At 43.9% G+C, this 22,621-nt stretch overlaps 1 protein-coding gene across 4 annotated transcripts in view; it reads left to right on the top strand.

Moving 5' to 3' along the window:
• The first annotated feature begins 3,452 nt into the window (after nt 1–3,452).
• OPA1 (OPA1 mitochondrial dynamin like GTPase) overlaps nt 3,453–22,621 on the top strand; it is a 91,439-nt gene continuing 72,270 nt past the window's right edge. For 2 of the 4 annotated variants that reach the window (XM_004602991.2, XM_004602988.2), the window contains exons 1-6: nt 3,453–3,653; nt 11,179–11,497; nt 12,105–12,201; nt 14,755–14,862; nt 16,230–16,283; nt 18,134–18,201. In XM_004602991.2, the coding sequence (XP_004603048.2) occupies nt 3,622–3,653; nt 11,179–11,497; nt 12,105–12,201; nt 14,755–14,862; nt 16,230–16,283; nt 18,134–18,201 (678 nt within the window). In that variant the 5' untranslated portion in view covers nt 3,453–3,621. The remainder of the gene's footprint in view (nt 3,654–11,178; nt 11,498–12,104; nt 12,202–14,754; nt 14,863–16,229; nt 16,284–18,133; nt 18,202–22,621) is intronic. The other 2 variants (XM_004602993.2, XM_004602989.2) reach the window with 1 other exon arrangement.

Genomic DNA, 22,621 nt, shown 5'->3' with positions numbered 1-22,621 from the left:
GGAGTGATTTTGCACACAAGAAGAATAACTAGAATTTCAAAACAAGGGCATTATAAATTGCAAAATAATGCATATCTAAGAGGGTCACTATAATTGCTCTTCATCACAATGAGGAATTAACAGTAACAAAAACATGTACAACTCTTTACTCCTGGAAGGAACTATAGTTTGCACAGCTATGGTGAGAGCTAGTTCCATCTGGAGCTGCCATTAAAAACGTTTCATGGACAGAGATAGTGCCCATGTCTGCCCTTCCAGTGGTACTGGATTTGGCGTGGACCCTAGTCTTCCCTAGCACAGAAGGGTTTAACTCAATAATATGATTCCTACCAAAAGGAAAAATATAGTTACAGAAGGACAGAACTTGAGGTGTGCCACCAGATCAAGGATGGGAGGGACCCCAGTGGGTTGAGGGATGCAGGCACTTTGATAATGCACAGTGTGAAAACTTGTGAAAATGGTGTAAAAAAACCCTCATGAAACATGCATAACAGTATAAAACAACATCAACTCAATGATAATAATTATAAAGAAAAAAGTCACCTCAATGGATTCAATAAATTCTTAGTGTTCTGCATTTGGGGCATTCACTCCCACTGACTTGTCTATTTGGGATAAAACAAACAGAAGTTGACTTATGATTCCTGTGACTAAAGAGAAAGCTGACTTATGATTCCTGTGACTAAGGAGAAAATGACTAAGCAGAGAGTCTCTTGCCCACATGCCTGGCTGTCTTCCCTGGGGCCCCTCAGAAGGGATGAGCTCCAGCTTCCCTTCCCACCCTGAGCAGAGCTCCCGGCGGCCAAAGACCAGCAGAACCTAGCTACAGCCATGCTTGAGGCCCCTCTCCACACGTTCGGACAGGCCTCATGCATGTAGGTACCAGCAGAGGAACCCAGGTGTGTGTAATCCCATGAATGCCAACATCCAGAGACTTAAAAGCAAGCTCCCAGAAGCACGAAGCCACTTGTAACCTACTTCTCCCTCTGGGAGTAACTGGCAAGCTTCTGAGAGTTCCCTGCCCACATGGGACAGCCTTGCAAGCTTCCCATGGTGTATTCATATGCTAAAGCCAGTAACCAGCTGGATCTCATTCCCCTGACCCTGAAAGAGCCTCCAGTGCGGCATCGTTGGGAAGGCCGAGTCGAGAGAGACTTCTAAGATCTCAGAGAAAGGACGAATGGAGAGGTTCCTGAGCCGGCTCGAGAAATCGACGATCAATGGGATTTTGTGATTGTGATCGTGAAGAAGAAAGATTTCTCTCTGCTTTGCCTGTGGGAGGGGCATGCCTATGAAACACAGAGAGGGCAGAGGGAGCTTGTGATTTTGCTCCTGGATATGCCACTAATGGACTTCACTAGCTTCACAGGCCACTTCCCTTTAACGAGGCCCAGTGACAGAGACCTGATGGAACCTTGGTATGGGCACTTCAACAAAACTGATAAGATTTACAGTCTGATCAACGTCATCAGGGAACAAAAATAATAGCTGGTGCCTTTATAAACTACAGGAGCTTATTCCATAACCAGCCTCACTGACCTGTCTCCTTTCAGGTCTGGTTCTAAGACACCCTCCCAGACTCCCGCCTAAGACTGCCCTTCGGTCACCCTGTTCTGCGTAAACACAGAGCCAGAAACAAGAGTGGGGCAAAAGGGCAACTCTCTTTCATTATTTTATTAGTCATCACTTCATACTGCCTCTGCACAGTCCTTAAATACTGAAATTTTATTTTATTATTATTTTATATATTTTTATTGGATGGGAAGGAATGAGTAGGGGTGGCGGGAGGGATACTGGGATCATTGGTGGTGGAGAATGGGCACTGGTGGAGGGAATGGGTGTTCAACCATTGTAAGACTGAAACATAATCACAAAAGTTTGTAAATCTATAACTGTAACTCACATTCCTCCCTCTCTCTCCTTTGGGTGTTATGGTTTGCAATACAGGTACTAAGTGGCCATCATGTTTGGTCCATAGTCTACTTTCAGCACGCACCTCCCATCCTGAGTGAGCCCTCCAACCATCATTTACTTAGTGGTCCCTTCTCTATCCCAGCTGCCCTTTCCCCCAGCATGTGAGACCGGCTTCCAAGTCGTGGAGTGATCCTCCTGGCCCTTATTTCTATTATTCTTCGGTAGTAGTCTCGCCCCCATGCCTGGCTGTCTTCACCGGGGCCCCTGGGGGCGTGGGGTGGATTGAGTTTCCCTCCCCGCCCCATGCAGAGCCCTCGCAGCCAAAGACCTCCAGAACCCAGCCACAACCATGCTCAAGGCCCCTCTCCACATGTTCGGACGAGCCTCATGCATGAAGGAACTGGCAGAGGAACCCAGATGTGTGGGACCCGGGGCTGAGATCTCCAAGCCTGCTCAGATTAGGAGTTGGCCTCTTCTGCTCAGATCTTCCATTTTCCAGTAGCAAGGCGGTGACACCCAGAAACTGCCCCCAGCACCACGTAATTGTCACTCAGAGACAATAAAACCAAGCTCCCGGAAGCAACATCTTATAGACTAGTTCTCCCTCTCAGAGAACCTGGCAAGCTACTGAGAGTTTCCTGCCTGCTCCCCGTGGCGTATTCATATGCCAAAACCAGTAACAATGGTGGGTCTCATTCCCCTGACCCTAAAAGAGCCTCCAATGTGGCACCATTGGGAAGGACAGTAAAGAGAGGCTTCTAAAATCTCAGGGCTAGGATGAATGGTATTCGATATGTCAAAAATAGTAACGATATGTCAAAAATAGTAACATCTCACAATGGAGATGTTTCTGGTGCCCACTCCAGCAAATCAATGAGCAATGGGATGACAGTGACATGACAGGAAGAATGGAGATGTTACTGAGACCACTTGAGAAAATCCACGATCAACAGGATGATGATGATGATGATGATGATGATGATGATGATTTTTATTGGATCTCTGAGATAGACCCTTACAAAGCAGTTGATGATCAGGTTTCAGTCATACCGTTTTCCAACACCAATGTCTTCATCAGTATACCTGGCTGTGCTCAGGGCTTACTCCTTGGCTCTGCACCTAGGGATCACCTGTGGCTGGCTCGGGGAACCATACATGGTACCAGGGCCCAAAACCGGGTTGGCCACATGCAAGGTCACTAGCATGCCCTACCCTTCTGCGCTATCTCCCAGGCAGGCCCCTGAAATTTCCTTGAATCAGGCAGCCACCTTAGGAGAATTTATCAATCTGGATTTATCAATCAGGGCGTGAGGAAACTTCCCCCACCACTTCCCAGAAGCGCGCAGCCCCAATAAGAAAAGCGCCAAGGTGCTGCGGAAGCAAAGAATCCGGACACCAGCGGGCAGGCGTGAGAAGATGCCATAGCCCCACTAGCACCCGTCGGCGCATGCGCCGGCGCCGCCCGGAACCTTTGTGCCACCCGCCTAGGAGGGGCGGGGCGGCCGTGCGCCTGCCGGACCATCTACGGGTGCCCGGCGGGCTCTCGCGGAAGTCCCGGCGCCATTGGGAGGGCCGCGGCGGCTGCTCGGTGCCCTTGTTGCCGAGGGCCTCTTCCTAGGTCATTCGCGGCTCTGGCGCCTGGCTGGGGCTGACTTCGGGGCTCGGGCGTGGGCCTCTGGGCGCCGGGGTGGCCTCCTCGCCGGCGGGATGTGGCGATTTCGCCGGGCCGCCGTGGCCTGGTAAGTGCGCGCCGTGACCCGGCCCCGTTAGCCGGGGGCCCGCGGAGAAACGGGCTGGTGGGCACCGGGACGCCCAGGGCGCGCAGGTCCCGCTCTCGGCCAGGTGCCGGGCTGCCGGACACCCCCCGCCCCCGCCCCGAGCGCGCTCACCCCACGTGCCGGCCCCGGTTCTGGCCCCGGTCCCGGTTCTTGTGTCACTCGACGGTCGCTGGGCCTGCCCCTATTGTCCTTTCGTCCCTGCCCCTGTCACCCTTCTGCCCTCGCCGCTTCCCCTCCCGGGCTGCCCCGGGTTCCTGCTTTCTCCTTCCCCCCCGCCCCAGACGGGCCTCGCGGACCCCCGCCCCCAGGCCGCGGTCCTGTCCCCGCCGCCGCCTGGCCCCGTGTGCATTGCCCCCGCCCTGTGCCCGTCGCGCGCGCTCCTGCTCCCGGGCCCGAGGGCTTGGCCCTTTCTGCCTGTCCTCGGGGCGGACGTGATTGGCAGCCGGAATTCTGCACGTCACTCGGGGTGCCTGCCCGCTGCCAGCCTTCCCCCCCCCCCACCCCACCCAGGGCGGAGGGAAGAAGCCTTGCTGGTTTGGGTGGGGGGTGAGAAGTGGTCAGTGGGGCCCCCCACCTGCGCGGGCTGCACCTCTCCTGTTGCCCTGGGCTTCCTCCTGCGTCTTCAGCCTGTCACTAGTTCCTGTGTGCACTTGGGGGAGCTTAAGGAGCGCTCTAACCCCTGCAGGCAGTTACCTGCCACTTTCCTTAGGTGCTTTCCCACGTTAAGGAGTTGGTTGCAGGCGTTCGGTTAAAAAAAAAATTAAAAAAGTAAAAAAGTAAAGTGAATTTCCAGCAAAGTTGGGCAAATCTGGTTTTCCTGGATAGCTAACTTAAGCACTAAATAATACCTGTCTGAGTTTTTCTCCAAAGATATGGTCTAGGATGGGGGTGATTTGTGGTCACGCTAAAGAATGGAATTCATGTGTTGCATGAAGGTTAATTAAGGTCCATCCTTCAGCTCAGAAGTGAATGACATACAATGGTGACCGCTTTTTTGCAATGAGAATAATTGAATTATAGCAGGCTTTGTGAAATTTTGCTCTCTGGGTAAATCCACAGTTCGTGGGATGGAAGTTAAGTCATTTGTGACCTTTTAGTTTATACACTGAAGCTTTTACTAGGAGGCTTAATTTTTTTGTAAAGCAAGATTTTTATTAGAATGATATAAGGAAAATTTTAAAATTATGTTTAAAGGTAAACACTAGTAACTGGTGCTTGTTTAGGCAGTTAAATACCATTGGACTAAATTATTTTTTAAGTTACTGTGGAGAGAGTAGAGACTTCATAGTGGCTTGATAGCGTAGGGTGGCCACCTGCAATATTGCAAATATGGAAATGGCAGAAGCTCCGGGCTCTAGAATTAAACCTTTGCTGTAATTCCTCCATGTGTTATGAAAGAATACATTTAACTCTAATGCACAGAAACGCAAACATTTGGGTCATGCCTATTTTAAGTCCATACAGACAATGACCAACATACAAACAATGACCACCACATACAGTGACCAACATTAGAGTGCAGCAAATGTTTGTGTAAATTGTTAAGAAACGAATTATGTAATAGGACGCCACTAAAAGATGTGAGGTGACAGAATAGCGGATTTGTGGGAGAACTTTTTTTAACATAACATTTGATTTTCAGTTCAGAAGAATATAGAATCTATACTAATGATCCTCTTTCTCCTGAATATAAGGACATTGATACATTTTTATTCCAGCATCTTTTACAATACAAACTCTTAGTACATCCTGATTTTGCGTAATTACGTAGAATTTCTAATCTCCCCTGTATTCTCGGAAAGTTTTAGGATCTTTGCCTGATGTTATATTTTTCAAGGTTTGACTTTATATTTTGTCCAGGTATGGCTTGGCGCTGGGTCAACCTTTCTGCTAAAAATGATTCTTCAACACTGAGGAACTTTTGTCTATTTCTTGTGTCGTTCCTTTCACTTTTCCTCTTTTTGTCCTTTTACATGCCCGTTAATTGAGTTTTGATCATTCTAGATTGATTCATCATGTTCATGATTTCAGAAATATCTGTATCATCTTTTTAAAAAATATATATATTGTATACTTGTGTATATAAATTTAAATTATGTACATATATGCGTACAAATCTATAAATCTTACAAATCTATAATCACTGTCACTGTCATCCCGTTGCTCATTGATTTGTTCGAGCGGGCACCAATAACGTCTCTCATTGAGAGACTTATTGTTACTGTTTTTGGCATATCCAATACGCCACGGGTAGCTTGCCAGGCTGCCGCGCAAGCTCAATACTCTCGGTAGCTTGCCAGGCTCTCCGAGAGGGGTGGAGGAATCGAACTCGGGTTGGCCGCATAAAAGGCGAAAGCCCAACCACTGTGCTATCGCACCAGCCCATCTCTATAATAGATGGAATTATTTATATTGCAAATCTAGAAATATCAGTTCTTCCTGAATCCCAGAGGAACATTTTTGTACATCCCATGGGGCTGCATTTCACAAATACTCCCATTTTGGATACCACGTCTGTGAGTTAGTTTTCTCTCATGGTTTGTACTTTTTTTGGGGTCTAAGTTCTGGAGAATTTCTTCAGTTTTCTGTTATTGCTGTTTATTTTTGTTTCACTGGCCATTACATCTTTCTTTCCATAAACGACTTCCTAATGTTTGTTAAGGCTCATAGGGCGTTCACTTCTCTAAACTCTGAGAGATTGTTGAAGGTTCTAGCAGGAAGGAGCACAGCTACCCATATACCCTCACAGACGAAACGCCCGTCATTGTTGGGGAAGGCTACCCTCTTCAACTTGGTGTGCAGCTTTGGGAAGGATGCACGTGGAGGCGAACAGACCGACAACCCTGGCAGACAGTGGGGTGACGACTTCAAAGCCAGCTGGGGCTCACATTCACATTCTAGACTTTTTTCTTTTCTTTACTTTTCTTTTTTTGTTTTGGAGCGACACCAGCAGTACTCAGGGTTTATTCCTGGCTCTGCACTCAGAGATCAGTCCTGGCAGGGCTCAGGGAACCGTATGGGATGCTGGAGACGGAACCTGGTTCAGCTGTGTGTGAGGCAAGCTCCCTACCTGCGGTGCTATCTCCCCAGCTCCCTTGTTTTGTTTTTAAGTCACACTCTGGTGCTCAGGGGGCTTCTCCTGGCACCATGTTTGGGTGTCACTCCTGGCAGTGATCAGCAGGCCATGCAGCGCTGGGGATTGCACTCTGTGTATTGAGCTATCTCCCTCGGGTCCCCAGAGTCTATGAATTTTGTATTGCTCTTTAATAGCTATTTTCCTATTCCCTCTTTTGCTCTTTCTCTCCCCCCCCACTCCCAATTTAGTTTAGGAAACATGGTTATAATAGAGTTAGCCTTCATGGTTAGCGTTTATGGTCTTGCTGTATAAAGTTCACCTTCACCATCACCAAAGTGCCCACGGTCTTTACCAGTGTCTTTATGTTGCTTCTAGTCCCCTTAAGCTCCACACCTCACCCTGTCCTCTCATGGTCACTTTGGCTAATCCTTTGTAATACAAGGCCAAGTGCTTCTCATCAGTAGGTACGTCTGTCCCCTTGATGTCTGACAGTAGACCACAAGTGAGATCATTCCGCGTTTGTCCTCCCTCTGATTTATTTCACTTAACGTGATACCTTCTGTTCAGTTCCATCCAAGTTGCAGCAAATTGCAAGATTTCATCTTTTCTTATAGCTGCACAGAATTCCCACAGTTTCATTGTCCGTCTATCTTTGGATATTTTTATATCTTGAGTATTGTACTCAGCGCACATTAAACAAAGTTGTGCATATGTATTTTTCTCATTACAGCTTTTGTACTTTGGGGGTAGCCTTGGGGAATTACTGGATCATATGAGAGTTCAATTGCTCTTTGAAGAATCTGTTTTTAATTTATAATTGCAGTATCTTTAGGAATCCTCGTGAGAATACTAATTTGAATTTATTATTATCTGCTTTTTCCAGTATTAATAATGTTCATCTTGACTCTCTTTTTTTTTTTTTTTTGCTTTTTGGGTCACACCTGGCAATGCACAGGGGTTACTCCTGGCTCTGCACTCAGGAATCACCCCTGGCGGTGCTCAGAGGACCATATGGGATGCTGGGAATCGAACCCGGGTTGGCCGCCTGCAAGGCAAACGTCCTACCTGCTGTGCTATTACTCCAGCCCCTTGACCCTCATCTTAAGAGTTGCTGGTGTTCTGCAAGAAGCTGGCTCTCTAATCATATTGACTTAAGAGCCTGGTAACATAGATGCCTCATGTGGGCTACCTGTGAGAGAAGTTTAGTCTAGGTGTTTTGGTATAGGATGCATAGAAGTTTTCAAACTTATTTGACCTACCACCCCCTCTTTAGGGAAAAATATATTATTTGCTTCCCCCCCTGCAAATTTAGTTTCTTTAAGCAAGCAAACTGTCCCCCCTTGGAACATTCCCGTGACCCCACAGAAAATTTTGGGCTCAGTCTCGTGACAACCAGCTAGCCTGTTTTGGGAAACACTGATCTGACGATTTGCATCTTGGGACTTTTAGACACTGCCAGTCTAACTGGTCTCCGGGGAACTGCCTGTATTCCTCCATGCACTTGTGCACACAAACTTGAACACACACAGGACCCTTCTCTCTCCCCTGCCTGATTGCTCAGCCCTGGCCCTGGGTCCCTGTGAGTGCTCAGCTACATCGGAGCAGGGCAGAGGGGCACCCACACAGCTTCTCTCCAGATGGTGTGTCCCTTTGCATGCTCACGGCTGCCATCTCAAGGGTCTTCTCTCTTAACTTGCCTACTCAAATAATGTCACCTTTGGGCCCCTCTGATCTCCTTGTACCTAGCACGGCGTCTTCAGCAGATCAGAGCCCAGCAGACCTTTGTGTCTGGAGCCTGAGGGGCCCCAGCTGAAGGCGCTAGGGGAGCTGGCGCCCGCAAGGGCCTACTTGTGACTTTTCCCTGGGGGCCTTCTCGCCGTCCTCACGTGGCAGACGGGATTTTCTCTGCTTTGGTGCTATGTAGGGGCTCATGACTGTACAGGCCTCGTGACTCCCGAGAGCCGCACCCCCAGACTAGTACAGTGGAGACTGGGCTGCGACGGAGCAACCTGAGGGGAGAGACGTTCATAAGCTTGTCGTCTATGCAGTTCCCGTTTATGTTTTCTTTAACTGCCATGTTCTGCTCAGGAGCTCTCGGTGGCTTTCTGTTGTCATCAAAATAAGAGTCCCAGTGTGACATTTAGTTAGTGGCGCTGGAGTTTGTTGTGGGAAATTGGCCATCTCTTCAGTTCCACCTCCTGCAGTAAACCTTTGCAGGCCCACCGAGTATCTTGCCCTTCCGCTGTCCCCCTGTTCTACCATTCTCTCTAGGTGGAATTTATACACACACACACACATACACACACACTTCCCTGCCCCCCGCCCCTATTTATTTATTTATTTATTTATTTTTAGCCCACACCTGGCACTGCTCAGGCTTACTCCTGGCTCTGCATTCAGGGATCGATCACTCCTGGCAGGCCCAGAGGACCAGATGAGGTGCCAGGGTTTAAGTCTGGGTTGGCGCATCAAGGCAAGCACCCTGCCCTCTGCACTGTCACTCCAGCCCCTCTCCTCAGTTTTTATCTTGTTCTATTTCTACTTAAGGTTTACTTTTTCTGGGACGTTTTCACTGACCAGCTCTTATCAACTACTATCTCTATCACTTTTTTAACACGGCTATTATTAGTGTTCTTGGGTATATGATTACGGGGATTACATCTCTTCTAAAGCTTCTAAAGACAAAGACTTGGCTTTATTTAACCTGTTGGAGATGAGAGAAATTAGTTATTGGTTAATGAAGGGAAAAACTTACTTTTTTACATGATTAGGCAAGTTATGGTAGATCTCAGAGGCAGAACTGTAAAAAGAATGAGTAGAACATTTGCCACCTTCTAAAAGGAAAAATAAATGATTTTGTGACTAGAAGTAACCTTTACATGTAGGGTCTCAAATGATCAGTGTCTACACTTGAGATGTATGTTTTCTTCAACATGCAAATCCCTGTTCCCTCAGGTTTCCTAAGTCCGGGAGGTTCCCACACATAATGTTGATTCACCAAGATCCCTTTTCATTCCAGGGGTTCCCTGACAGGTGGCAGGTGCTATAAAATGTCTAAGACCACCCTGGTCTATGCATCCATTGCTTCCCATCCTCTTACATACTAGTATCTCTTGTAGAAAAAAAATTTGAACTTTTTGAAAAGTCAAACTCAGATTAACATGTTTCAACTCCTCTTCCACCCTTTAACATTATTATTGTTGCTATTAATAGCATTTGGGCTGGATCCATAGCACAGCGGGTAGGGTGTTTACCTTGTATGCAGTCGACCTGGGTTCAATTCCTTCTTCCCTCTCGGAGAGCCCGTCAAACTACCGAGAGTATCCCGCCCACATGGCAGAGCCTGGCAAGCTCCCCGTGGCATATTCAATATGCCAAAAACAGTAACAAGTCTCACAATGGCGACATTACTGGTGTCCACTTGAGCAAATCGATAAACAGTGCTATTAATAGCATTTGTGAAAGCACCCAGGTTAGTGATAGCCACGTAAGCACCCCTTCTCCGCTTTTTCTTGCACCACCATTTCTGTGCTCCTTGAATCCATACTGTGTTACTAAATGAGTTAATGTTTTCAAACTGAACCACGCGTGGTCCTTGGTAAGCCCTGTGAGAGTGTCTTATAGGAGATACTTCATCCGTTTTGGTGTTGGATGATCTCTGTCAGGAAGGACAAAAAGGAAAAGGCCAAAGAGTGGTGTGTACATGTGGGTTCTCTTCCTTTTCATGTTTGTTTATTTACTCCTTTTTTTCCCTTTTGGATACTGCCCTCATTGCTGTTTTTCATTTTACTGGGAGCTTGATGCTTCAAGTATTAATAATTTTTCCTTAATTTCCGCCCTTGGGCTAGCGCAGGGTCATGAGAGAGTAAAGAAGCACTCTTATGAGCTGCTGAAATCCGTGTGCTTGGAATCACAAGTTTGCTTATGTTTTGTTTCTATCTTTAACTGTCAGTGAAGAGCAGAAAATAGGAGCCATTCCTGTGGTTTTCTTTGTGGTTTCAGTTCCTTGAGTGAGGATTGTTACCCACGTGTGGTAAATAAGAGGATAGGGTCTGCCCCTCGCTGCTGGCTTTGGACCCCACCTTTGCTCCTTTTACTGATAAGACCTTAGGCCGGCTGTCTATTCACTTATTTATTTTGGGGTCTCAGCTCATGGTGCTCAGGGCTTGCTCTTGGTTCTGCACTCAGGACTCACTCCTGGTGGGCTTTGGGAACATACAGGGTGCCAGGGATTGAACCTGGGTCAGCCGCATGCAAGGCAGACGTCTTCCCTGCATACTGTCTCCAGCCTCCTGTTCCTATTCTGTCAACTGAGGATTGTCTTCAGAGTTTCATTTCGGGAAATTTAATACCAGTTCCTTTGCATTGATGACCTCTCTGACCTTTCTCCCATACCTGATTTTCTTTCAGTGAGGTCTGCCAGTCCCTAGTGAAACTCAGCTCCGAAGTGAAAGGAAGCTTGCCACTACAAAAACTGCACCTGGGTTCCCGGAGTAATTACCATTCTTGTCATCCTACCTTAAAGCTGCAAAGGCCCCAATTAAGGACATCGTTTCAGCAGTTCTCCTCTCTGACTAACCCTCCTTTACGTAAATTGAAACTTTCTCCAAAGAAATATGGCTACCAGCCCCGCCGAAATTTTTGGCCTGCAAGATTAGCAGCAAGACTCTTAAGACTTCGCTATCTCATCCTGGGATCTGCTGTCGGGGGCGGCTATACAGCCAAAAAGGTGCGTTCATTATTCCCACTGCTTTTCCGATTATTCCAGCATAGTAACTTTAAGATTTGATAGTAGAAACGTTTTTTTCTTTAGTGTGGTAACTGTAACTGGGTGTTTAGACGTTTAATATGGATCGCTACGGTGTGCTCAATTGTTTTAATGGTTCTAGTAGTAAGCTGCCCTTGAACCTTGGTTATAGTGAAAGATGTAAAGGGCCAAGTGGAGAGAACAAGGGCCTTGAGAAAACCGAGGTTTGATTCTCAGCTTTGCCACTTATAGACTAGACGGGAAAGTTCCGTGGTATGTGCACGTGACCACTTCCGGGCAGTGCAGTGTACCCTAACTGGATTTTTCTTCCTTCTCTCCCAGTGCCAGTTAGAACCAAATTAGGCTAGAATTCTGAATTTTTGTGTTTTTCACATTTAGTAAAGGAATATTTATGTATTTTATGTGCTTGCCCATTTGTTTTTAGAAGAGTTGAGTCCACTTTTGTTTCTGAACATCTTGAACATAGCATATTGCCCTTAGTAGCCTAAGAGCTTTCGTTAAGGTGGTTTTTCTTTATATTTTCTTATGATATCCAGAGCATTTGACTGGCATACTTTTTATCTTTTAGACTTTTGACCAGTGGAAAGATATGGTACCTGACCTTAGTGACTATAAATGGATTGTGCCCGACATTGTGTGGGAGATTGATGAATATATCGATTTAGGTTGGTATCTCTTTGTATGCTTTTCACGGTTATATCTCTAGAAAAGAGAAATGATAGTATTGACATTCTAATGTGGGGAGTTTGATTTGAATGACCAAAGTAATGGAATATTAAGCCAGACTGTGGTGAGAGGAGGAAGATCCATTGTTCCACGTGGGACATTGTCCTTTCCTTGCTCCCGGGGGCGGAGGAGTGGCCCACACATGCCGAGCTGCCTCTCCAGCCCGGGTGCTTCATCTTCTCTTCACCGCACCTGTTCTGTAGGTGGGGTTAGTGTTTTAATTTCTTTAAAAAATGGCGTAAGAACCAGGGATGTGGTTCCAGTGGGAAGCACACGTGGCCGTGGGTTTGATCCCTGACGCCTCCCACCCTCCTCACCTCAGCGTGACTGAGTGTTGCCTGGTGGACTTGGGCCCCTGAGTCGTGGCCCTGCCCCCACTCGGCACTGTGGAATAAAGTCGGAATAACTGTCACTGTCACTGTCATCCCGTTGCTCATCGATTTGTTCGAGCGAGCACCAGTAACGTCTCTCATTGAGAGACTTATTGTTACTGTTTTTGGCATATCCAATACGCACGGGTAGCTTGCCAGGCTCTGCCGTGCGGGCTCAATACTCTCAGTAGCTTGCCGGGCTCTCCGAGAGGGGCGGAGGAATCGAACTCGGGTTGGCCGGGTGAAAGGCGAAAGCCCAACCGCTGAATAACTAAAGAAAAAATCGAATGAACTAATGAAATTATGGAGTCCTAATGAACTTACACTTTGGTATCTTATCTTTGGCAGACTCACTTTGTTAACATTTTCCATAGAGCCCACAGTCTTCCCAAAATAATTTCCAGCGTTGTTCATTATTACCCAGGACAGAGGCACCATGACCCACCTAGTTAGCTCTTTGTGATGGAATACTTTAATTCCCTCTATTTTATGTAACAGATTTTGTTAAATGTCTACTACAGTCTGGAGTAATTTCTTTTCATGGTCAGCTGTTGTTCTTCTTTCTAGTAATAATTAGGTGTGTTGTGGGGAGGGGGGAGGTATATTTGATAGCTATGATTGCCAATTTGCCTTGTGCGCGACCAACCCAGGTTCGATCCCTGGCATCCCATGTGGTCCCCCAAGCAGTGCCAGGGGTAGTTCCCGAGTGCAGAGCCAGGAGTAACCCCTGAGTATTCCCAGGTATGACCCAAAACAAGGAAAAACAATTATTCTCTCTAGGCTTTGTCTCGTCCTTTTTGCTTAGGTATATGGGGATAGAATTACTCTCTAAATGCTTATGTTCACAGCACTTTAAAAAGAAAAAGGACCACAGCCAGCAGTGCTCAAGGCTCTGTGCTCGGAAATCCCTTCTGGTGGTGTTCAGGGTGCTGAGCATCGAGCCAGGGTCAAGCTGTGCAAAGCAAGCCCCTCCCCATTGTACTATTTCTCTGTGCCCTCACATCACTTTCTTAAAGATAAAGCTGTGCTGCATTAACAAAAATATTTGCAAGGCAAGCTCTATTTAGAGTGCTTTTCTAATATGAGGAAAGCTTTTGTTTATTTATTCATATAGGGGCCGCACCCAGCAGTGCTTGGGACTTACTCCTGGCTCTGTGCTCAGGTGTCAGTCTTGATGGGCTCAGGGTGCCTGGGACCAGACCCAGGTTGGCTGTGTGCAAGGCAAGCACCTTACTTGCTGTTATTGCTCTGGTGCGGAGGAGAGCCTTAAGCCTTGATGCATTTGCCAGCATTTGCTCTAAGTGGCTGAGAGCTTAGTTCGCAGAGAGGCACCTGGGCTTGCATCTGCCTCTCTGCTTGTTTGCTGTGGCCTCAGGCCTTGCCACCTCTGGGCTCCAGTTTCTCTTAGAAAAAGGGGGTTCATAATAGCAGTCCGATGCAGCTACTATGGTAGTGTTTAGAGTAACATCTGACACTGAAATTTTCATGTCATAGGGTCTTCATGGGAGAAAAATGGGAAATCCTTTATAACTGAAACAACCTGTGAAAGTTGTACCAGACTTAGACAAAAATCATTTTGTTAAACAAGCACTTTGACCCTTCTATGAAGCTAGCAAAAATAAAATAAGAAATTACCTTGTGATATCAATTATTTTCAATTGGTATAAATCATAGTGACTATGAAAAGAGAGAGAAATGTTATAAATTGTGTTTTTGAACTGATACTGGGATTTGGTCCCTTTTTCTTTATTTCTGCTGAAAGAGATGCTTTTCTCTTTGACTCTTTGCTGAGACTTCCTCACAAAAAGTAATTTAATTCCAGTCCATTGTGAACATTGTTAATACAGTGCTTCTGTCTTAAAGCATTTTGTTTATAAATTAAACATGACTAAGCTTTGCATTTGTTCTTTTAAAAAAAAATATTTATGGGGGCTGGAGAGATAGTACAATCAGGTAGAGTGCTTGCCTGGCATGCTGCCAACCTGGGTGCAGTTTCCAGGATCCTACATTGGTCCCCCAAGGAGTGAGGCTTGAGCACAGAGTCAGGTGATATTAATGACTTAAATTTAATGAATGCGTGCGCTGTCAAATTTAATAATACAAATATGTCTTTTTCTTCAGAGAAAATTAGAAAAGCTCTTCCTGACTCAGAAGACCTTGCAAAGCTGGCCCCTGACCTTGACAAGATCGCGGAAAGTCTCAGCTTACTGAAGAGCTTTTTCACCACAGGTCAGGAAAGACCTTTGACCTCAGTTTAAACATTGGCAGCTCCTGGGAATAATGCAGGGGCCTTGGTGGAGGGTCCTAGGCATTGTGGTGGTGGAAAGGCTAGGTAACGCTCTGCACCAAAACCAAAGATGTCAGTTCTGATGCAAACATATCCTAAACTAATGTCACTCAATTTTTAGAAGTTTGTTTAAAAATAAGCTTTGGGGGGGTGAGAGAGGGTACAGCGGTTGAGGCACTTGCACACAACTAGCCCTGCTTCGATCCCCAGCACCACATATGGTCTCCTGAGCACCACCAGGAGTCAGCCCCGAGCACCACTCGGTGTGGCTCAACCTACCAATGAATGCTTTATATTTATTATCAGCAGTAAATAAGTAATTAGAACAGCTGAAACTAAAGAAAACTACAGATTCTTGACTTAAGATGTATTGAAGTAATCTGGTATAAAAGTGAGTGAAACGCTTTCAGGAGAAACAGAACTTCTAAGTTTGATCTTTTCTAGGCCGGCAGCATGTGGTATGACACTTCTCTCGTCATGCTGGACAGTGGTGTGAGCCACCCCATCATGAGGGTAACCAAATAGGAATGCTGGGGGCCGGAGCGATAGCACAGCGGGTAGGGCGTTTGCCTTGCACGCGGCCGACCTGGGTTCGATCCCCGGCATCCCATATGGTCCCCCAAGCACTGCCAGGAGTAATTCCTAAGTGCAAAGCCAGGAGTAACCCCTGAGCATCGCTGGGTGTGACCCAAAAAGCAAAAAAAAAAAAAAAATAGTAATGCTGGACGATGGTGTGAGCCACTCCCTCGTGAGGGTAACCAAATAGTACTCTGCAGTATACTGCGTTGCCGCTGTTTTTGACTTAAGATCTTTCAGCTTGTGATGGGTCGCCCATTTATAACCCCATTTTAAGACAAGGAGGATTGTACTTAGCCAGAGTCAATTATATATTCCCATCTTCTCAATGGAAATATTTAGTACAAATGAAAGCAGGTTTTTGAAAAGAGAGAAATGTAAAGCTATACACAGCATTTCAAATTTTTGTTTAGCTCACCAAAATAAAAATTTGTGAGAAATTCAACAGACTTGGCTGTAGTTGGGAAGAACAATAAATTATTCTCGACAAATAGATGAGACTTCCTATGCATTTGCTTTTCATGATTTGGAGAGAGCTGATCTGTTGATTGTAAAACAAGTTTAAACCTGGTAGACCATCGTGAAAGTACAATTTACAAAAGTTAATCCTGCCATATCTGCCCAGTTACTGCCCTAACCTAACGTGATAGAAACCAGAGATCTCAGACATCTTTGTTTGCACATTCCTGTTAAATTTTACATTTCTATTTCCCTTTTTGCTGGTTTTTCACAGGTCACAAATTGGTTAGTGAAGTCATAGGAGCTTCTGACCTACTTCTCTTATTAGGTGTGTAAACAGACATTTTTGCTGACCTTAACATGCCTCTTAAATGCTTCTAATAAACTAGCTGCAAATAAAATTGTGAACCAAATTTATAATGCTGCTTTTGCTGAGTCTTAAAATCCCCAAACTATATTGGGCAGATTCATTATCCTCCAGATAGAAATGATGAAATAATTACTTTGTGGTAAGACTGGAGTTTTAAAGTATCTGTCAGTATGAAAAGATTAAAATTGTTAAAAAGGAAGTCTGCTTGACGCAAATATTTTCTTGAAGTTGACCTGACCGTGTTTGGTAACTCAAATGAAAAGTAATTGTAGTTTGTCTCATCTGTCCTGTCATGGTGACACATTAAATTCTTTATTCTACTGTATATGGCCTTTCATGACTGAGGTAGTTAGTTGAACTGTAAGTATTCTTAAAGAATCTTTATCAAATATTATTTTTATTGTAATTTTCAGTGGTATTTTAAAATAGATTAAATTTGCTGTAATATATTTTTAGTTTTCACTGTAATTTTTTTTTTATATTTTAAGATTTTCTTTAAAAAAAATTCCCCCCACACTTTATTTAAACACTGTGGTTTACAGGGTTGTTCCTGATGGTTTGTTACAGCACTCAGTATTCCAGCACCATTCCCACCACCACTGCACCGTCCCTCCACCATGGCTCCGTTTTCCCAACCACCCCTCAAGCCTGCCCCCTGTGTCAGGCCCACAGTAATTTACTTCATATTGCTTGTTACCCATAAATGGCTAACAGAATGATCAAAAAATATTTTCTTAGAAGAAATTTAGTGAAAATTATTGTATCTCGCCATGCAGATATTAAGTCCTGTCTGAGAGATTACTAAACTGTTACAAGTTAAGCTTCTGTATTCATGTTTTTGTTACCTGAGATTTGTTGGCTTCCACTCTACATCTCGTCCAGTCTGATGTGCCTCCACTGGCTCGGCGACTACGAATGCTCCAGAAAATCCAGAGTTTTTAACTGGTCAGCCTAGCTGGAGTTGAATTTTTTATTGCTGAGCTAACATGGTGGCAGAGGTGGCTTGTGGGTATGATTGCCAGGGCTTCCAGAAGTACAGGGAAGTGGGGGCAGTAGCCCATCCCAGTTCTGAGCAGGCCCAGAGCATTCAGCCTGAGGTTTCAGCTGGGTTAGGCTGACTGAGGTTCAGTTCCTGAGGCTGTGGCGTCCTGCTGGAGGCACAGGCAACTGTGGGCTGGGGCTCCGTGTGGGTGGACGCTGGCCTTCCCTGGTGTCTCGGCCAGTTATGGGTGTCCGGGAAGTTTTTGTGGCTAGTTGATCTCTTTCAAGATTTATTTATGAGTCCTTGGGACAAGGCAAGTAAAGATGAGCTTACATGGTTTGTGGGCGTGACTGCCAGGGCTTCTGGAAGTACAGGGAAGTAGGAAACGTAGCCTGTCCTAACTCCCGGATTCCGAGAAGGCCCACAGCTGTCAGCCACTGGGCCCCTGCACTGGAAGTTTCTGCAGGGTTGAGTTCACTGTGAAGCTCAGTGGTCCTGAGGTGGTGGGGTCTGGCTGGACACGTGGCGGCAGGAAAGTTGAGCTAACATGGTGGCGGAGGTGGTTCTTGGGTACAGCTGCCGGGGGCTTCCCTCCCTGTAATTTTTAGTGGTATTTTAAAAAATGGATTACACTTCCTCTTATAGTTTTTTCCTTTTTTCTGTGTAATTTAACAGTAAGATCTTTAAAAACAATGTTTTTCTGGAAAGTAATTTTCCTCTTTTACGTTTTAATTGAATTGACATAATTTATAATTTAATTACATGTAATTTAAAATTTAGTTGACATCATTGGAATATTTACAGGACTGTGTATTTTGTCTTTAAGGTTCACCCGGAGAAACAGCATTTAGAGCAACAGATCATGGATCTGAAAGTGACAAGCTATATAGAAAGGTAAGTATAGGGGAGAATTTTTCTCATAGCTAATCTTGAAAGATTTTAAGTAGTTTTTACCTACCTGGGAGATTTGAAAATGGTTCTATGTGAGGAGCAAATGTGAAAGTAGTTAAGACAGGTATTGTTTCTAATCTTGGTACAAAAAAACAAGGTACTTGGTGATAGCTCAAGAAATGCGAAATGTCATTTCTTAAAATTCGTTTTTGTGAAGTACTTTTTAGAGGTTGTTTTCAGCAGAGGGTTTTGTTTAATACGTGTGGGGAAGGCTAGGGTAAATAAATAAGCAGTGTTTTTTTTCTTTCCCCATAATTTCTAAGACCTGAACATACTCATGTGTGTTGTGAATCTCCAAGAGATGTCATTGTACATAGGGTTGTACAGATTTACTTCGCAATAGAATCCCTTTTCTGTGAAATGTAGTCTAGTGGCTATTTCATGCCATATACCTGGGATAAATATGTTTAAATATGTTTAGGCATGTGCTTAGGTAGTGGGTCAGACAGACAAATTGATTTGGTTCCATCATCAGTAGTCAACAAAATTATATTATGTTAGTTAGGATATATTTGTTCTTTACGTGTGTTGACAAAATTCCTATGAAAGATTTAGAAGAGTTGCCTTGATAGAATAATCTATACATTACTCTTCATATTCATATGTTTACCAAGCATTTTCTTAGTCTCCATTTTTTTCCCTTTTTTGGAGTTGATAAGAAAACTGATTCCTTGAAAATGAAAAAAATATATCTGTAAAATATATTTAATGGCTTGAAGAGATAACTCTAAAGGCCTGAGCTTTGCCTGGGTTCATTTGGATCCTTGGTACTGGGTGTTCTCCTGAGCACTAAGCCAGGAGTAGCATTGGAGCACTGATCCCTGGATCTCTATCCTATATGCCCCAATTCTCCTCTTCCTCCCAAAAGTCTGGGTAGATTTCAGGAAAATATTTTATAAACAATTTAAGATTAAATGCAGATTATTTAGCTTTAATACTGAAGGTTTCATATATTGAAGGGAATAATTCATGGCTATTTGAGGAGGGGATTAGGAAGAAAATATTAACTAACATGAAGATGTATCTTCTTCCTATCCTTCATCTTCGGCATTTTTACTTGGTAGTTAATGTTTCAATTATATTCCAATGTATTTTTTTTCTTTTGCCCTTTAACTTGGTTTTTAGAGAAAAGATATTTTTTAATGTATCTTTATACACATGTGTACATGTCAGTTTTCCTTTAACTTGGTCATTTTTTGATACCTATTCCATTAGCATTATTTTAACCAAGAAACAGTCTTAGCTATTTGTGTTCTAGAGAGCATAATTTGAGAAGTTAGCCTGTTATGCACAGCTTATTTTGAACCAAGGTATTGATCTTAATGCAAGTAGACTTTATGAGAAGAAGGGAAAAAATGATTATTATTGGGGAGGTGGAACTTCCATTACAGGTATGTTAGTATGATGTGAGTGGCAGGACTTCTTGGTGTCTAAACTGGATGGGGGTTTCTTAAGCATTTTCCGCTTAAGACCCCTTTTCACCTGAGAAATACAAGTTTCTGAGCCTTGCAAGAAGACCTTGTATTCATCACATGTTTGATTTTGAATTAATTTTTATCGTTGCATATTTAGAAAACTTTCACTGTTTACAGATTTTTTTGTAACTAGTCCCCAAAGCACCCTCCCCCCGCGCGCGCGCAAACACACTCACACACACACACACACACATACACACAACCCACCTATGGGGCCATGACCTGCAGTTTAGGAAGCTAGGACCCCATATGTTAGGGGAGCTCTGATCTCTACTCTTCCCTGACATGGCCAAGACTACACTGGTGGAGGACAAGCCTGTTTCAGAGACTGAGTCAGATGGGTTCCCCTCAAGGCTCTGCTAAGATAATGACACTCGGGAACTCTGCAGTACAGAAGCAGCAAAAGAATGAATCTCTGAGAATTTCATTATATTTACAGATTTCACTTTAGACACTAGACAAGAAAATTCCTTGCTTTATTTTCCAAACTTACATCTTTGCTTAGGATACATGTGCTAATAAACTGTTCTCTTTTAATTTTTTTTTTTTTTTGGCTTTTTTGGGTCACACCTGGCAATGCACAGGGACCACTCCTGGCTCTGCACTCAGGAACTACCCCTGACGGTGCTCAGGGGACCATATGGGATGCTGGGAATCGAACCCGGGGCGGCCGCGTGCAAGGCAAACGCCCTACCCGCTGTGCTATCTCTCCAGCCCCTCTTTTAATTTTTTCTAAATGCGATTATTAACCCATTTAAAATGCACCAATTGGGTTGGAGAGACAGACCGGGGTTAAGGTGCGCACTTCTCACATGACTGACCCTGGTTTATTCCCTGGCATAAAATTTACTATATAGGGACCAGAGTGATAGTATAGTGGGCAGCGTGCTTGCCTTGCACACAGCATACCGGATTTGTTCCTTGATACCATATATGGTTCCTGAGCCTTGCCAGGAGTAATCGATCCTTAAGCATTGCCAGGTATGGCCTCCTTTGGGGGGAATGAAGGAACATTTACTACAAAGACACCGTATTTTCAGCCTTGACTAGTGCTTTGAAATTCTATTAGTATTTTGTTAAGGCTTGACTATTATCTTTTATATTTGAGATTAATGAACCTCTCAGACAAAATAGTGATAAACTGATTTAAAGAGACATTTCTACAAATCGATTATTGATTGGAAGGAAGGAGAGTGATCTTAGCAGAAAGGTCTTTCTTTATTAAACTACTCGAGAGCATTGGGTGAATAATCAGAGGTGGTAGGTGTGACATCCAGAGTTTAACAGATCCTTTTGATTCATTCAGGCAGCTGTTTGAAAGCCCAAGCTTTCAACTGGTATTTGGGTTGGAAGCAATCATTCCCCACCCTACCGATTATCTGGGTTGTACTAGATTTTGGCTAGACTCTAGAAATATTAAGCTCGATGTGAATCATATTTTTTAAAGTAGTCTAAAACTAGAACTAAAATTAGATTTCTCCTTTGACTAAGAGTGCATATGTGGAGAAGTGCGGGGTGTAAAGGAACAGTTCTGGCCTTTAAAGTCACTGGAGCGAGAGACTAGAGGGAGCACAGGGCTCGCTCCTGTTTGATGAAGTCAGACAAATGAACAGTAAACAGATGAATCGATTGCCTGTGGTTCTGTCTGGCACCAATAGAAACTTGGGACATCCTCAGTAAGTCTACATACAACAGATATTTCCACATGGTATGCTCGTGCCAAAAGGGACTAATCAAGTTTCTCTGGGTTTTTTTTCGTGCACTTATATAGCAGCACAGTGTGTGCACATTGGTTATTGTTCTTATGTTATATTTTTATATATCTTTGATAAATTTAAGAAAAGCAGAAAAGACACTTTTAATAAATTCTTTCATTAAGAAAAAGTTTTAAATCTTGTAGTCACTAAAGGAAAAATACTAGAAAGAGCCCTTTATGTGAACTAAATAATATTCTGTTATTTGGAGATCTTCAAAATTCCTTTAAGACATGCTGGGAACTAGAGTGATGAGCCTGATTCAGTGAACTAATTTATTCATCTGATTTGTAAATCATCAGACTTCTGAAGATAGATTATATTATAAAGAGATGACAAGACTTTTTACTTACATCTCTTGGGGGGTATGTTAGGAATAATGTAGCATTCTAATTGTGTTCATTTTAATTTGCTAAATGGGCTAGTTAATGATTTCTGCCTTTATCCTGTCATCTTTGTGGTTGGTCATGAACTTCTCACAGAGTAAGGAATGTGTTCATTCTGAAGGTTACAATCATGTTTATAATTTACAGTAAGTGTTGAAGGACCTTTTGAAAATCCAAATCATTTAAACTGGCATTAGTATTTTAAGTATGATTCTTGAAAGTACACAGATGTTCTTCCTTTCCACTTGATCTTGTAATTCATATTTGTAAGGCTGTACTTATATTATATATATATATATATATCTCAAAGCTGAAATCCCTCTTTCGTTTCCTCTGCCTAATTTCTGCTCATCCTTAAAGCTCAGTTGTCACTTTCATAAAGCCTTCAACTGCTATTTTACTTCTTTAATTAAGCTGTTAACGTTTAAAATACTTGTATTTGAAACACCATTTACTTTGGCTTGCTTTCTTTCTTATTAATGGGTTGCTTGCTTTGTGACAGAATCTTAGGTCAGTGCTAAGCTTCTAAGCTGGATTAGTTGATTGGTTTAACTCAGTGAAAAAGGCTAATTTAAAATAAATAATTTTGATTGATACCAACAAGAGTGGCCCAAAAACTTCATGTAATAGATCTTTTTGCTCTCATTTACTTATACATATCTCTTGGCCTTCAATATTTGACAACTGTTAATGGAAAACAGGAATGAAAAGGTTACACCTTTCAAGATAATGTGAATTATTATAAAGC

This window comes from Sorex araneus, chromosome 2, assembly GCF_027595985.1.
Source record: "Sorex araneus isolate mSorAra2 chromosome 2, mSorAra2.pri, whole genome shotgun sequence".
In the NCBI taxonomy this organism is placed as follows: Eukaryota; Metazoa; Chordata; class Mammalia; order Eulipotyphla; family Soricidae; genus Sorex; species Sorex araneus.
Note: the sequence above shows the minus strand (reverse complement) of the source record. Positions and strands in the feature narration are given on the sequence as shown.